The sequence below is a fragment of the Spizellomyces punctatus genome (assembly GCF_000182565.1).
Source record: "Spizellomyces punctatus DAOM BR117 chromosome Unknown supercont1.3, whole genome shotgun sequence".
Lineage (NCBI taxonomy): Eukaryota > Fungi > Chytridiomycota > Chytridiomycetes > Spizellomycetales > Spizellomycetaceae > Spizellomyces > Spizellomyces punctatus.
Genome location: NW_015971539.1, coordinates 443392 through 456946, shown reverse-complemented (window position 1 = coordinate 456946; position 13555 = coordinate 443392). Strand labels below are relative to the sequence as shown.

Here is a 13555-nt window from a genome sequence, read left to right as displayed (position 1 = left end):
TGAAAGGCCCACCCAGCTTTACTTGAACACTTTTTTTACTGATAAGAAGCCCAGGCAATGCAGTTTCCTTCTTTTTCGGTGCTTTCAATCCACAACAGAGCAGGAGAATGTCAAATACGCACAAGCTGGACTTGCTCATTGCCGAGTGTCAAGAAGGAACAGCTCGGTTGAGTTTGGACAGGACCGACGCTAGCAACACCGCCAGAGCTCCAACCATGCACCATAGCGCTCTGAATAGGGGTAGCGAAAGAGATCGACGAAACTTCCTACCATCTCTAGATTCTGGAATTCGGGGTCAGCCTGCACCTTTGCCCAAACTAGCAGGTCTTATATGGATGTTGGTGCGGCTGGCTGCAGGCGCCTCCGGGAAATCAGCAACAAGGAATTTACGAGATGAAAAGGAAGCCTCACGAAAGAGTCGTGCGGATGCTATTGGAATCAAAGCTATAAAACATCTTCTCATCTCAACACGAGCGACTCTCCCTCAACTCGTTATCGCCCTCATTTACCTCTCCCGTCTCCGTCGATCCCGCTCTCGGTCAGCATGGCGACGTCCTCTTCCCTTCCTCTTTGTTACCTGCCTTCAACTGGCATCAGACGCAGCCCACCGGCATGCGTCCTCATCTACCTCAACTAATCTGCCGCTCGATCTCTCGGTATCTGACAAGGAATTTGGCGGAGCATGCAAGCGGGTCAAAGAAGTGGCCATGTTTTGGAGGAAGCGGGTGATCCTCAAAGAGGGTGGAACACTTCCATAGACCTCTGATTGACAGGTCATGCTTGTACAAGTTTGTTTTATACTTTTTGTAGTGGTATTAGTGGTTTGGAGCTGTTACATGTTGGACCAGTTAGCCGTTAGAGACTATTACCCTTGGAAAAAATAACATAGATACGCTCGAAGGGAATTGGGAGAGTGTATTGAGACTCACGCGTTTCGTAAGCACATTCAAAGGTCATTGGAATCCACATTGTAATGCATCACCGACGGGAATGGCGCCCTTTCCAACGCGAGCAACGTTTGGGTCATCGTCCGCCATCACCGCAAATGTCTCACCAAGCATTGTCACCCTATGTCTTCATATCCGCTCCTGATGACCCAACGAAGCAAGACACTATCAATAAGCTGAGGGATAAGGTTGCCTCAAAGCACAATGACCACGCAGAGCTATTTCCATTTGCCCTACCGGAGTTTAAGGTAGGTTGGTCGGCGGTCTCGGAACGAACCTGAAGAGGACCTACTCAATAGAAGAAAGGCGGATACACTTGGGTTGTATGTAGTAGCAATATACGGGGGATCTTCAACGGGTGGTTGCATAGAAAGGGACTCTTGACCGCGTGCTTAATAACGGACTGGAATTGGTTTCAGGTTGGCACCTTGGACTCTCTCGTAGTGTTGTCGGATGACCTGTCAAAAGCGGACACTACTGTGGAAGGCATTGCAACGAAAATTGCGGACAATATGAGGAATCTTCTGAACAACGACGTGGAGCAGTGGAAGAGCAACTTGTCCGTCAATGAAAGTGAGTTTTGCGAAATTCAAATCTCCCGCAGGTGGGAATGTGCTAACGGAAATCAGAAAGCATTGATGCTTTTTTGCGGGGCTATCAATGGAACAGTATGAAGTACCGTACAGACAAATCCCTACGGGAGCTGACAGATATGATACTCCAGGTACAGGCCCAATGTCTGGACCCTGCACTAATCTGGATCACATCCGTGGACTGACAATTTCTTAACACATGTAGGAAGTGAATCAAATTGATACTTTGATGAAAACCAAGATGACAGCATACACAACCGTGAAGTCCGCCCTACAAGGAATTCAGAGGAAGCAAACGTTAGTTTGCGGGAATCTGAGTCTTAGATTCAAATTCGTTTTCTGATGCCCACGTGTCGTTTAGAGGAAACCTGGCCGTGCGAAGTCTTAATGACATTGTGAAAAAGGATCAACTAATTCTTGATTCAGAGTATCTGACGACTTTGATTGTGGCTGTACCAAAGTAAGTACTACGATGAAATCTGTGAAAGATATTCTGTCTAACGAAGTATTTTTGTGGATAGATCGCTGATAAGTGATTGGATCAATAAGTATGAAACCATAACGCAGATGGTTGTTCCACGGTCTTCCCAGTAAGCATCTGGCTCCGCTTCAGCAGGCACCTGAATGGACTTTCAGGGCAGGGATCCTAAAATGTTTTGCACAGAAAAATAGCTGAGGATGATGAATATGCATTGTTCACAGTATCCTTGTTCCAACGAGTTGTCGATGAATTTACGAATAAAGCGCGGGAATTCAAGTGGGTACTTTGTTATGGCAAGCGACTCAAAAAGGCCGCACTAAATTCAATACCTTCAATGATTGCCATAGGTTTCATGTTCGAGATTTCAAATGGGATGCTCAAGCCATGGCGGCTGAGAAGAAACAATTGGCAGAGATGGGGGCAACGGAACGCGAACAATGGGTGCGTCTATCAGATGTTCTCTTCTTGCATACTCGCGATATTTTTATTAAAGAATCTTTCATACAGACGACCTTACTGAGATTGTGTAAGACAAACTTTGGAGAAGTCTACTCGTGCTACATTCACATAAAAGCATTGCGCGTGTTCGTGGAGTCAATTCTTCGATACGGCCTTCCACCCAAATTCCAACCAATGCTCCTTAAGGTGAGGATACCACCAATTTACATGTATTTGTTGATGCTAACCTACTTTTATGATTACAAGGCAAAACCAAAACAGGAGCAAAAGTTGAAAGATGCCGTCAACCGACACTTTGCGCGATTGGGTGGTGCAGGATCGACAGGGTCGTCGGCTGATGACCAGCAGATTGAGGAACATCTGCAGCTGCTGCTTGGGGACAAGGATTATTCTCCAGTTGTATTGTTTTATATCAACACCATTGTGTAAGGTCAATTAATACAAAGGACTTGCGAACACTACCTGCCGTTCCAGGTTAGATCGGATTCATTACCTAAGCTGTTTATTGATACTTCCTTGGTTCTCGTCGGTGATCTACCCTTACGCAAGTAGCTGAATGCACTGCTGTGACTAACTAGTTTTATGTTGATACATGGGTAGTATGTCTTGCAGCCACATGGTAGGACGACTGCGAACATTCCCTTTCTTATCCCTACAAGCCACCCGCGCTTGCAAGAGATCACATGTCACCACTCCATCTCCTAAAAGGAATTTAGGCCAACTTCACCCTTCCAATCCACTTCTCGACCTCAGCAATCACACATCAAACCTACCACCTCCGAGTTCCCTCACAATTATTCCAAATTTCCTCTCACCAGCCCAACAAGCCCTCATTACCAAATCTGCCGACAAAAAGCTACGGCGGCTATGCGGTCGGGAGTACTGGAAAGGCCATTTTGATGGTGTGATTGAGAAATATCGTGAATGCTCTGTAGGAGCTTGGTCTCGAAGTGGAGGGGATGAACCCGAAATTGTGGGTATTGTGGATGAAATTAAAAAGGTTGTGGAGGAAGTGGTGGAAGCGGATGGTGGTCGGGTAGGAAAATGGTTGGATCCTCATATTTTGGATTTGGGGGAAGGAGGGGAGATTAGAGGTCATGTTGATAATGTGCAGGTATGTAAAATTCAAGATGATGAAAATTAACTATTTTTCTCTGTAGTTTGGTAACATGTAACTTTTTATCAGGCATCGGGGACGATTATAACGGGTCTTTCCCTTCTTTCATCAGCCGTTATAATATTTCGGCAGGTCAAAGACCCAACGCAATCTTTTAGCGCCCTCGTCGAACCAGGAAGCCTCTACATCCAACGAGATGCACTCCGGTTTGATTACACGCATGAAATACCTGATGATCCGGCTTTGAGAAAGTTCAGAGGGAACACGATTCCCAGAGGTCGGCGTATTTCGATTATGATGAGGAATGAGCGGGAAGTAGTCTAGATTTATAGCATGAAGAGCATTTTAGAAGCATGATGCAAAAAACTGTTTTTTTAAATATTGTCCAAAATGTGGAAACATGTCACAACAAATGCTATATATACATGAACGTTTGGATGAACTCACGTCCCATCTTCTATCCACCTGTTCTACAAATCAATTACCGCGCGGCAGGGGCCTCTCCCCGACCGTAGTATTGCGGTGCACACTCTAAGAGCCACTGTGGTTGAATGACGGATATATTCCGCATGTATTGCCTTGTTGTGTGCATCTAGCAAGGCATGAAAATGAGACCGGGTGACACTAGAGGCGTGGAGACCAACTACCCACCAGTTCATTGTACAAAACCGCAACGGGCTTTTTTCCAAACAATACAGACGAAGGGTGGATAAATACCGTCTGATTTCCGATCATGGTCTTATATTCTCCCGTTGGTGTCCTCAATGCCACATTCTGAAAGCATCCAGTAAGGAAGCACTTTAAAATGGGATCAAAATCCGTCCCGCACGAAACGGATGTATCTATTCCCATCCTTTCCGCAAACGTCACCAACTGCTTTCGAATATCCAAGGCTTGCTTTAATGACCGCCCACTGATAAAGTTCTCGGTGCACCAGCCGGCATCGCCATGGACGGATTGATACCCCTTGAGTACATTGTATAGCGTGATATGATCACCGTCGTAGTTCATAAACCGTTTGCGGGCTTGGCCGGCCTGTTCGCGTTTATCGTTGGGGGTATAAAACACTAGGTCGACCGATAACATTGCGATGATGGATATCACTTCTTTGGTACATTTGAAGGCTTTTGATTGGATCAAGATTTTCGAGTATACGGGGTCCAGCGGAAGTTCGGCCATTTGACGGCCCAACGACGATAACCTTCCATCGTCGTTCAATGCACCGAGGGCATAGAGTTGTTCAAGTGCGCGAATGATTGAGTCTCTTGATGGGCGATCCATATAGTCAAAGCCGACAACGTCATCCACACCCGATGCCTTCAAGAGTAAGATCACACTTGCCAAATTGCACCTCATAATCTCTGGCTCGGAATCTTCAGGAAGACTATCAAACGCTTCCTCACTGTAGAGCCTGTAGCAGAACCCAGGGGCTTCACGCCCAGCTCGTCCAGATCGTTGTCGAGCTGAGGCTTTGGATATAGGTTGTACGACCAGAGACTCCATTCCAATCTTTGAGTTGTATGACCGGACCTTTGCCATACCGGTATCAACCACATATCGAATTCCACTGATGGTGATGGACGTCTCGGCGACATTTGTAGACAGGATGATCTTACGGGTTCCTGGTGGTGTTGGTTCAAACACTTTGGCTTGTTGATCGGCTGGGAGTTTGGCATAAATGGGGGTCACGATAATCTTCGTTGCCAATGGGGCACAGGGTCAGTAAAGCCGGTTTGGAACAACATGCATGACTTAAATCTTCTTACCTTGGGACACTTTGGCGGAAGATTCCGAGCATTCTCTTCAATCAATTTTTGTAGATTATCAATTTCTTCCTGACCTATCCCACAACTGTTATCGCAATGCTTTGAAGAGTCTCTACTCGCAACCACAAACCCACCGGTCAAAAACACTAAAATGTCACCACGCGGTTCTTCCATGTGCAGCTGAAAGGTGGCAACCAAGGCGGCATCTACGTAGTCTTCCTGTCGCTGTACAGCTGCGAATGTTCGAACGGGAAACTGTCTGCCGGCGACATAAATGACTTTCGCACTGCAGAGACGATAAGCATCGACACACAGGCCAAGAAGAGTGTGCCAAAGACATACTTGTCAAAATATTGCGAAAACCTCTCTGCGTTCAACGTGGCGGACATGATAATGATCTTTAAATCCTTCCTTTCTTTCTGAATAGCCTTGACCATGCCGAAAAGTATATCTGTTCGTAAAGTACGCTCATGGGCTTCATCCAAAATGATTGCGGAATATCTCTTCAACTTGTTATCGGACAACAGTTCTCGCAAAAGCATACCGTCGGTCATGTACTTGATCTTGGTAGACGGTGATGTAGTATCGTCGAATCGGATCGAGTATCCGACTTTGTCGCCAAGCTTTGTGCCCAACTCATCTGCAACACGTTTGGCAATAGAGATGGCAGCAACTCGACGAGGTTGCGTGATGGCAATGATACCCTGCTGGGTGAGACCGGCTGCGTCCAGGAACTGGGGTATTTGGGTCGTTTTACCGGAACCAGTTTCGCCAACAATGACCACGGATTGATGACGCATTATTTCATCGGTGATGGCTCGTTGGGCTTTATAGATAGGCAACGCTTCCCTCTCTGCTTGGAGGCGTTGAGCCAAAGGGCTTGCTTGGTGTTTCCGTTTGTGCTTTTTCCCTTCCTTGTGCACATGCTGGCTGCCGTTTGTCAAAGTTGACGGGGTATGACCATTTCCTAAACTTTTTGACTTTATTCTCGTTTTCACTTTGTCGTTGTGTGTTCCTGACGAGCCATTGGCTGCGATAGCGGAAGGAACCAAATCCTTCTCAATGCCCTTAGCCAGCCCGTTAGTAACCCTCAAGCCATTCACACCATTATCAAGTGTGCGACGTTCAGCCAAAGGTTGGCTGGGCAGAGCTGGGTCCTCCTCTGGCTGTTGAAGCGGTTGTCCATTTAGGTCTGACTGAGAGCTCTGCCCGTTCGAGGCAGCACCGCCCACGGTAGGGGCAACAACAGAGACCCGCCATCCACTTTCCTCATTGGACTCTCTACGCCGCTTGCGCTCCTTCCGCTCCTTCTTCTCCTTCCGCCGTTTTCGTCTTCTTCTCAGCAGTTCCTCTAGCAATGCAGCGCCATTGGGCTCCGTCCCCGACTTGGCCGACCGGTTTACCATTGCGTGCCCGTTCGGACGACCTAAATGGCTGGATAGAAGCGCAGTACGACTCGATGTACCAGTCTGGTGTTCCAAAGGGTCCTTTGAATTCAGGTGCCGTCGCTTGTGCAGACCCATTGCAACTAGCAAAGTCCAAGAGTGCGAAAACACGGATTTTGCACATTCCAAAATTCAAATTGGTTTATTGGCTAGTTATCCGGCTGGACTCACTAATCTCATCTACATTTGGCAATTCGTTCGATGATTTTGATGGACGAGACCACGACGAGAATTGTGGGAGCTTCTTGGGGATTTGAACGTATTCGCATACCTACCAATTCGATAAATCAGTCCTATCGCCATTATGAGTAGTTTTGGAAGGTAGACTGGATTTTTATTGTTCTTAAACTATTGAATGCATCATGCTGATCTACCTGATCCCACCCACAGCAATTTTCGAGTGACCACCTTTGGCGAGTCGCATTGCAAGGCCGTGGGGGTAATTGTAGACGGCGTTCCACCAGGAATGCCATTAACGGAAGATGACGTACAACCACAACTGAGTAGAAGAAGGCCTGGTCAAAGCAATTTGACGACTCCAGTTAGTTTTTTTGGGCAAGAGACCGCACTCTGCGATAGAGGATGGCAACGCTCATGCGTTTTTACTACAGCGCGACGAAAAAGACCGGGTGTCAATTCTCTCGGGTACTGAGAAGGGGTTCACCCTTGGTACACCCATTGCCATGACGGTGCCAAATCAAGATCAGCGGCCCCATGATTACGGGGAAATGGACTATTATCCTCGTCCTTCACACGCCGACTTTACCTACCTTGCAAAATACGGAATAAAAGCAAGTAGTGGTGGAGGACGTTCAAGTGCACGAGAAACCATTGGTGTGTAGTCTACTTGTAGCAATGGTTATGGACGCGATCTATGCTCATCCTAGTCATAATCAGGTCGTGTCGCTGCCGCCGGTGTCGCAGAAAAGTTCCTCAAGCTCACCCACAATGTAGAGATTGTGGCTTTTGTGGCTTCTATTGGCCATGTAACTATGGAACCAATGTCAGGGTATGGGAAACCCGAGGAGGAAGCCGAATGGTTGGCGCGTTGGGAAAAATGGTGGGGAACGTTGAAGACGATCTCACGGGAGCAGGTGGACGCCAACGAAGTGCGATGTCCAGATGCAGAGATTTCGCAGCGGATGCGAGAGGTAAGCTTCAAAATGTTGCATTATCGGTCTATTTACGGCTGCTTCGGAACTGACGGTTTTACATAGCGCATCATTGCAGCCAAGGAAGCAAATGATTCTATTGGTGGATCCATTGTTTGCGTTATCCGAAATGTGCCTGCTGGTCTTGGAGAGCCCTGCTTTGATAAGTTGGAAGCAAAACTTGCACACGCCATGATGTCGATTCCAGCTACAAAAGGATTCGAGATTGGCAGTGGCTTTGCCGGGACGGATATTCCCGGCCATGTACATAACGACCCATTTGTTCTACGTGGTGGGAAGCTAGGCACAAAAACAAACTTTTCTGGGGGTGTGCAGGTGAGGTGTCACATCCGCAAAGTGGGCTCTCAGCTACCCGTAATTAATAGCTTTTTTAGGGAGGTATATCGAACGGTGAAAATATTTACTTTAAAATCGCCTTTAAACCTCCAGCAACGATTGGCCAAGCCCAGGCGACTGCGACGTACGATGGCGTGAGCGGCACGTTAGCCGCAAAGGGACGACACGACCCTTGTGTTCTACCACGCGCTGTTCCTATCGTGGAAGCCATGTCAGCACTGGTCATTATGGAGTACGTGGCATGTCCGATGGCTTGTTGTTCCACATTTTTGCTTTCTCGCTACTATGGGTTATAGGTGATTAATTTACCCTTTTTTTCTTTCCCCCTTTTTATAGTGCGCTTTTGCAGCAGTTGGGGCGGCAGGGCGCCAGTACACTCCTTCCCGCGGATCTTGAGATCCCTCCAGTGCTCAAAGGTGAACTTGGAAAGAGCAAGGTTGTAGGTCAAGTCAAAGAGGCAGATGGCACCCACACTGTGCAACTACCCAAAGCGTAAAGTTAGATAGTAGAACAAGGACACACACATGCACGATGTAGTTTTCTAAGAAATATGGCAACCACATGTAACATTATAAGCAAGTTGCAAACATTTTCCCCCCCACCAATTTTTTTGTCTTTTTGAGTAGCTGGGCAAATGTCTCATTTTGTTTGTTTAAATGATTGAACTCTAATTCATCTGATTTGGGCAATAGCAGGCGGTTAAAGGAGGGGGGGATTCCCAATCGCGTTAAATTACGTCCGCCCGCAAAAGCCCTCGTGTCTTGCTTCCTTCCCGTGTGTGCAGATCCTTCGAGTGTTCCGTGTGTTTAAGCACACTTTGTTGTCGCGTGGGCGAATAAACTCCCTTCAAATAGCAATGTTCCACGAACACACAACAAAAAGCCCGATCGTTTTTTTGCATGTGTTCATAAGCGGATTTTGGGCAAGGGCTGTCTAAAGTATGGAAGGGTAAAGGGCGGAACAAGAAACAAATTGAACAGCGGGACTGGTGAGACGATGGATGGCTGAAAAGGGGGGGAAATGGAAGGAAAAAGAGATGGGTGTGTTTTTTTTTCTTTGCTGGGCCATAAGCGTTTTGATTTTTTGGAGGGGGCTGGTTGTTTTCTTGGCTGGCAACTTATCGTTTACAGCTTTTGGATAGATGTGTTCGTGTGTGTGTGTGCTGTAGATGTGTTCCCGTTTTTTTTTGTATAAATATATAGAGAAGGGGTGCCTGTCCGTCGCCCCGATTCGCTTTTCCTTGCTCCATCACTCCATCACACTTTCACCAACCACATACTCGCTTTATTTTGAGTTTCTTATTCGTTCCATTATTTGGGCGTTGGTAGATGACACTCTCCAACGGACATTTGACACCACTTGATCATTCCTCCTCCATGCCACGGGTACTCGTACCCACCCATATCAACCGTCCGACAAGACTATCTCTTCCCAACACAAACAACAGTCCAACAAGAAAGGATTATCCGTCCCCACCGTACCGGGCTCATATCCAGTTTGGCGAAACGGAGGTGGAAAAGTCCATGTTGGATTTACCGCCTTTGAGGGTTTTGGAGCGGGAGAGAAGGGGGAGTGTTCAGTTGCCGGTTTTGGGATTTGGAATGGAGGGAGGGACGGAGGGTGAGTATTTAATATCTATATATATATATATATATTTTTAGGTTTGTGGGCTAACCGGTTCATGTGTATGTTTTTTTTTTTTTGGTCCAGATCGCAGGCACTCATTTTCGGATCCCCTCATGTATGCAACAATGAACCGTTCCGATCGACCATCTCCCGACTCGATGTTGTCTGTTCATCACGGTAGAGACGGACGCCGGCAATCCATTACCGAACCCCATTTGCACAAGATATCAAGTCGGGGGAGATTACAGCCACTTTCACCCAGTTCAACAGATGCGTATGTACCCATGTCGGGACAAATTCCACCCCCTCCTCCATCGTTACCCAAAATCACTGAAGAAGAATACGGATCCCCGCAACCCTCTCTCGCCGTACATACTGATCCGCCCCGGCGTCTTTCAGTCGATTCGATGCTTTCCTCCCCGTCTACATCCCCCGTCCCACAGATGCCTCGCCGGGCCTCCGTGCATCATCATATCCAAACAAATGCCCTCCACCCATACTCTCGCTCACCACAATTGAGAGTGGTGCATAAATTGGCGGAACGCAAGCGCCGGAGTGAGATGAAGGAGCTTTTTGATGAGTTGAAGGATGCGTTGCCTGGAGATATGTTTCGAGGGAGTAAAGCGTCCAAATGGGAGGTGTTGAGTAAAGGTAATTTCGTGGTGCATCCTCATGTTGTGTAGGTGAATTTGCAATCTGATGTGTTGTGTTTGCTTTACAGCCGTAGATTATATTGAATCGTTGGAAAAGGTTGCACGGGACCGGGACGCTATCGTGCAAGAACGGGATGCACTACAGAGGGAAGTGGAGATGTTGAGGGGGGAGGCAAGAAGAGGGTAGCAGGCGGCATATTGGGATTTTTTTTTTTTTTTGGATAGGGTCTACTTTTTCTTTATTAAAAAACGAAACAAATAATAGATTGGTGCTGGCACTCGACATTCTTTTTGCGATGGTATCTGGTTTTGCTGCATATTTCTGTTTTCATTTTGGACTCATTGGTGCGTAGGTCTGTTGGCAGATGAACAGTTCTCCTTGGTGTTGCTAAACTGATATCAAAAGTCATCATCTGATGATATTCATATGGTCTCGTGGTGTAGTTGGTTATCACATCAGTCTAACACACTGAAGGTCTCCAGTTCGAACCTGGACGAGACCACTCCCTCCTCCTTCTTCAACTTTTTGCTCTCGGCCGAAATGACAGTGGACTCACATGGCACGTGATGATTGCCTGGCAACAACGGAACTGGGCGATCGGAGCAGTTTCCTGAACACTAGGTTCGCATTTCCTACAGACCTTTTTTTTTTCCAAGTGCTGTTTGGTTTCCAGTGTTTTTATTATTATTCTTGGACAAGAAAACTACTTGTCTCACTTGCGAGTTGCTTAAAGCATGGTTTCGAGTCTCCTTTGTCGGCGGGTTGCAGGGCTCATAAGGGTAAGTTTTTTCTTTTTCAAAGTGATCTACAAATTCCATATTCCAAACTAACGCCTTAAAAAGACCCAAACCCCTCGTCCGCATATCCGCTCACTCCACACGACACCCATATCCCAGAACTTTTTCACCGAATTCTACAAATCCGTTCAACGACAAGTTAAAGAGAATCGGGAATTACAACAAAATGTGCAGCAGTTGTCAGCGTCGACAAAGGAACTTGCCGAGAGCGACGCGGTACAGAGGGCAAAAGAAGCCATGAAGACTACATCAGAATCAACAAGCAAAGTCATTGAAAAAGTCGGGGACGTTGTAGATGGGGTATTAGAGAACCCGGTTGTGAAAAAGACTGGACAAGCCATTGTGGGAGCGGGTGAAAAAGTCGCAGAAGTATCCTCCAAGGTCGCTAAACCCGTTTTGGATACCCAAGCAGCCAAAGTCGTTGGCAAGGGGTTGAAAGTTGTGCATAAGGATGTGATTGGGAGTGGGGATTCTGCGTATTTTCATGAGTATGTGCCTAGAGAGGTTCGTGAACGGACGCGAGCAGAGAATGTTGAGGGTCAAGCTGCTCCGTTGGGGATTCCGGGTGTCCCCAACCCGCATCGAAAAGTCGTTTCGGATCCAGACGCAGGGAGTAATATAGAACTTCATCGAACCTCCAAATTGGCGGCATCGTGGCGGAAATTTAAAGAGGATTCACCTATTGCGCAGAAATTGTTTGCTGTGAAGCGAGGGTTTGATGAATCTGATCATCCCGTCGTGGAACGTGTACGAGATTTTTTCCATGCGGCTGCTTTTGAGGAAACTGAGACGGCTCAGGTTGTTCGCGCGCTTAAGGCTGTTGATCCTGGGTTTCGGACAGAGAGGTTTTTAAAGGAGGCTACCATGTATTATATCCCAGAGATTGTTGAGGCGTATTTAAAAGGGGAGGCGGCTATTTTGCGTGAGTGGTGTAGTGAAAGGGTGAGTTTTTTTCGTCTTTGTTATTATATTTTGGTTTTGGTTCTTTTAATGAAACCTTGGCATAGGCTTATGCACGACTTGCGGCCGGTTTCGAATCCCAAAAATCCCAAGGTCTCGTATCCGACTGCAAACTCCTGGACCTCCGACGAGTAGATATCCGTAAACTCACTCTCCTCGAAGACGAAGTCCCCGTCATACTCGTCACATTCCAAACCGATGAAATTCTAATGTTTCGCAACGTCAAGGGGAAATTGGTTGTGGGGAATGAGAATGCTATTGAGAGTGCTACGTATGTTATGGCGTTTACAAAGGCGCAGGCTGTGGATCCTTCTGTGGAGGTTTCGGAGCGGACTGGGGGGTGGGTTGTGATTGATTGGAGTCGGAGTACCGGGTGGTGATGAGTAAGGGAACTGCATTTAACAAAACACTTTTTACGCATGTGACCATGGTGTGTGTTTGGCATGATATAGTTTTAATACAATATAGAACTGAGATTTTGACCAATATTTTGCTTGAATTGGTGGGTATTCGACGTGGCCAGTGCTCAATGCATCATGATGAGTCTAGATGCCTGTGCGCATTTGTTAAGGTGGCGCCTGACACCCTGCGTGCATCTTAAATGGAACAAGTCTAATGATGGCTGAGGCAGCCAAAAGTGTATTTATCATGTCGACAGAAACGCAGTATACACAAAATAAAAAAAGAAAACAACAAAAGCCGCACGCACAACCCATTAGAATCCTAGCAAAACAAAAGTATATCAGCATTAGCTTCCTTTTTCTTCATGAATAACACGAACCATTTTGCCTCACCTCTTCCACGACCACGACCTCCTCTTGATGCACCTCGTGGGGCACCTCGTCCTCCACCAAAGCTTCCACGGCCTCCACCAAAGCTTCCACGGCCTCCACCAAAGCCTCCACGACCGCCACGAGCACCTCCGCGCATGCCACCGCCACGGCCGCCTCGTGCAGGCCGCTTTTCAACCATGCCCTGTCGTCCGAGAGGTTTGCCTGGGTAACAAGAAAAGTATGAGATGAGATGCTGAGAAAATATAAATGTTCTGCATATCCTAGCTGTCCAGATAGTCGGCCTTAAACCCGAGTGTACCGGTAGATGCGGTAAACTGAAGGCACACGAGTGCCACGCTGGCATGATCAAAAGATCCGTAAATCTGACCCGAACCCGAACCTAAACCCGAGCGCTAACCCGAACCCGGA

At 47.2% G+C, this 13555-nt stretch overlaps 8 protein-coding genes and 1 non-coding gene across 9 annotated transcripts; 7 read left to right on the top strand and 2 right to left on the bottom strand.

Annotated features, from left to right (window-relative positions):
- Window positions 1–12: 12 nt before the first annotated feature.
- Window positions 13–928, top strand: SPPG_01849 (uncharacterized protein). Its single transcript, XM_016750161.1, has one exon. The coding sequence runs from the start codon at window positions 108–110 to the stop codon at window positions 756–758; it is 651 nt and encodes a 216-aa protein (XP_016610806.1). The 5' UTR covers window positions 13–107; the 3' UTR covers window positions 759–928.
- An 82-nt stretch (window positions 929–1010) lies between these two features.
- SPPG_01848 (H(+)-transporting V1 sector ATPase subunit C) lies at window positions 1011–2965 on the top strand. Its single transcript, XM_016750160.1, has 10 exons — window positions 1011–1195; window positions 1367–1520; window positions 1577–1671; window positions 1746–1837; window positions 1902–2000; window positions 2062–2130; window positions 2205–2297; window positions 2369–2462; window positions 2529–2666; window positions 2727–2965. Exons 1-10 carry the CDS (start codon window positions 1046–1048, stop codon window positions 2907–2909), a joined length of 1167 nt encoding a protein of 388 aa, XP_016610805.1. The 5' UTR covers window positions 1011–1045; the 3' UTR covers window positions 2910–2965.
- Window positions 2966–2970: 5 nt separating this feature from the next.
- Window positions 2971–4039, top strand: SPPG_01847 (uncharacterized protein). Its single transcript, XM_016750159.1, has 2 exons — window positions 2971–3594; window positions 3667–4039. Exons 1-2 carry the CDS (start codon window positions 3073–3075, stop codon window positions 3919–3921), a joined length of 777 nt encoding a protein of 258 aa, XP_016610804.1. The 5' UTR covers window positions 2971–3072; the 3' UTR covers window positions 3922–4039.
- SPPG_01846 (ATP-dependent helicase HrpA) lies at window positions 3950–7810 on the bottom strand. Its single transcript, XM_016750158.1, has 5 exons — window positions 5706–7810; window positions 5498–5649; window positions 5364–5437; window positions 4249–5292; window positions 3950–4189 (listed from the first exon to the last, which is right to left on the bottom strand). The coding sequence occupies exons 1-5, from the start codon at window positions 6884–6886 to the stop codon at window positions 4079–4081; spliced, it is 2562 nt and encodes an 853-aa protein (XP_016610803.1). The 5' UTR covers window positions 6887–7810; the 3' UTR covers window positions 3950–4078.
- On the top strand, window positions 7027–8916 carry SPPG_01845 (chorismate synthase). Its single transcript, XM_016750157.1, has 7 exons — window positions 7027–7129; window positions 7199–7349; window positions 7420–7642; window positions 7706–7959; window positions 8026–8295; window positions 8355–8548; window positions 8653–8916. The coding sequence occupies exons 1-7, from the start codon at window positions 7113–7115 to the stop codon at window positions 8810–8812; spliced, it is 1269 nt and encodes a 422-aa protein (XP_016610802.1). The 5' UTR covers window positions 7027–7112; the 3' UTR covers window positions 8813–8916.
- On the top strand, window positions 8917–10891 carry SPPG_01844 (uncharacterized protein). Its single transcript, XM_016750156.1, has 3 exons — window positions 8917–9936; window positions 10027–10593; window positions 10664–10891. Exons 1-3 carry the CDS (start codon window positions 9645–9647, stop codon window positions 10780–10782), a joined length of 978 nt encoding a protein of 325 aa, XP_016610801.1. The 5' UTR covers window positions 8917–9644; the 3' UTR covers window positions 10783–10891.
- A 133-nt stretch (window positions 10892–11024) lies between these two features.
- Window positions 11025–11098, top strand: SPPG_10041. Its single transcript has one exon. It is a non-coding gene; the product is annotated as a tRNA-Val (tRNA).
- A 115-nt stretch (window positions 11099–11213) lies between these two features.
- SPPG_01843 (protein translocase subunit TIM44) lies at window positions 11214–12841 on the top strand. The gene is made up of 3 exons (XM_016750155.1): window positions 11214–11375; window positions 11439–12335; window positions 12401–12841. The coding sequence occupies exons 1-3, from the start codon at window positions 11331–11333 to the stop codon at window positions 12731–12733; spliced, it is 1275 nt and encodes a 424-aa protein (XP_016610800.1). The 5' UTR covers window positions 11214–11330; the 3' UTR covers window positions 12734–12841.
- A 117-nt stretch (window positions 12842–12958) lies between these two features.
- SPPG_08962 (uncharacterized protein) lies at window positions 12959–13325 on the bottom strand (the record flags this gene model as incomplete). The annotated part of the gene is made up of 2 exons (XM_016757112.1): window positions 12959–13076; window positions 13148–13325. 2 exons carry the CDS (start codon window positions 13323–13325, stop codon window positions 13069–13071), a joined length of 186 nt encoding a protein of 61 aa, XP_016610799.1. The 3' UTR covers window positions 12959–13068.
- Between the last annotated feature and the right edge of the window lie 230 nt (window positions 13326–13555).

Bases quoted from the DNA above. Each gene is read 5' to 3' on its own strand.
- SPPG_01847 (XM_016750159.1), top strand. From the start codon at position 3,073: ATGGGTAGTATGTCTTGCAGCCACATGGTAGGACGACTGCGAACATTC. The intron at 3,595-3,666 runs GTATGTAAAATT...ACTTTTTATCAG, and splicing joins GTCATGTTGATAATGTGCAG to GCATCGGGGACGATTATAAC.
- SPPG_01845 (XM_016750157.1), top strand. The intron at 7,643-7,705 runs GTGTGTAGTCTA...AGTCATAATCAG, and splicing joins AAGTGCACGAGAAACCATTG to GTCGTGTCGCTGCCGCCGGT. The intron at 8,296-8,354 runs GTGAGGTGTCAC...TAGCTTTTTTAG, and splicing joins ACTTTTCTGGGGGTGTGCAG to GGAGGTATATCGAACGGTGA.
- SPPG_01843 (XM_016750155.1), top strand. From the start codon at position 11,331: ATGGTTTCGAGTCTCCTTTGTCGGCGGGTTGCAGGGCTCATAAGG. The intron at 11,376-11,438 runs GTAAGTTTTTTC...CGCCTTAAAAAG, and splicing joins GGGTTGCAGGGCTCATAAGG to ACCCAAACCCCTCGTCCGCA. The intron at 12,336-12,400 runs GTGAGTTTTTTT...ACCTTGGCATAG, and splicing joins GTGAGTGGTGTAGTGAAAGG to GCTTATGCACGACTTGCGGC.
- SPPG_01846 (XM_016750158.1), bottom strand. From the start codon at position 6,886: ATGGGTCTGCACAAGCGACGGCACCTGAATTCAAAGGACCCTTTGGAA. The intron at 5,438-5,497 runs GTGGGTTTGTGG...GTTGTGGGATAG, and splicing joins CATTTTAGTGTTTTTGACCG to GTCAGGAAGAAATTGATAAT. The intron at 4,190-4,248 runs GTGGGTAGTTGG...ATGCCTTGCTAG, and splicing joins CGGTTTTGTACAATGAACTG to ATGCACACAACAAGGCAATA.
- SPPG_01848 (XM_016750160.1), top strand. From the start codon at position 1,046: ATGTCTCACCAAGCATTGTCACCCTATGTCTTCATATCCGCTCCTGAT. The intron at 1,838-1,901 runs GTTAGTTTGCGG...CGTGTCGTTTAG, and splicing joins GGAATTCAGAGGAAGCAAAC to AGGAAACCTGGCCGTGCGAA. The intron at 2,463-2,528 runs GTGCGTCTATCA...TCTTTCATACAG, and splicing joins CAACGGAACGCGAACAATGG to ACGACCTTACTGAGATTGTG.
- SPPG_01849 (XM_016750161.1), top strand. From the start codon at position 108: ATGTCAAATACGCACAAGCTGGACTTGCTCATTGCCGAGTGTCAAGAA.
- SPPG_01844 (XM_016750156.1), top strand. From the start codon at position 9,645: ATGACACTCTCCAACGGACATTTGACACCACTTGATCATTCCTCCTCC. The intron at 9,937-10,026 runs GTGAGTATTTAA...TTTTTGGTCCAG, and splicing joins AATGGAGGGAGGGACGGAGG to ATCGCAGGCACTCATTTTCG. The intron at 10,594-10,663 runs GTAATTTCGTGG...TTTGCTTTACAG, and splicing joins ATGGGAGGTGTTGAGTAAAG to CCGTAGATTATATTGAATCG.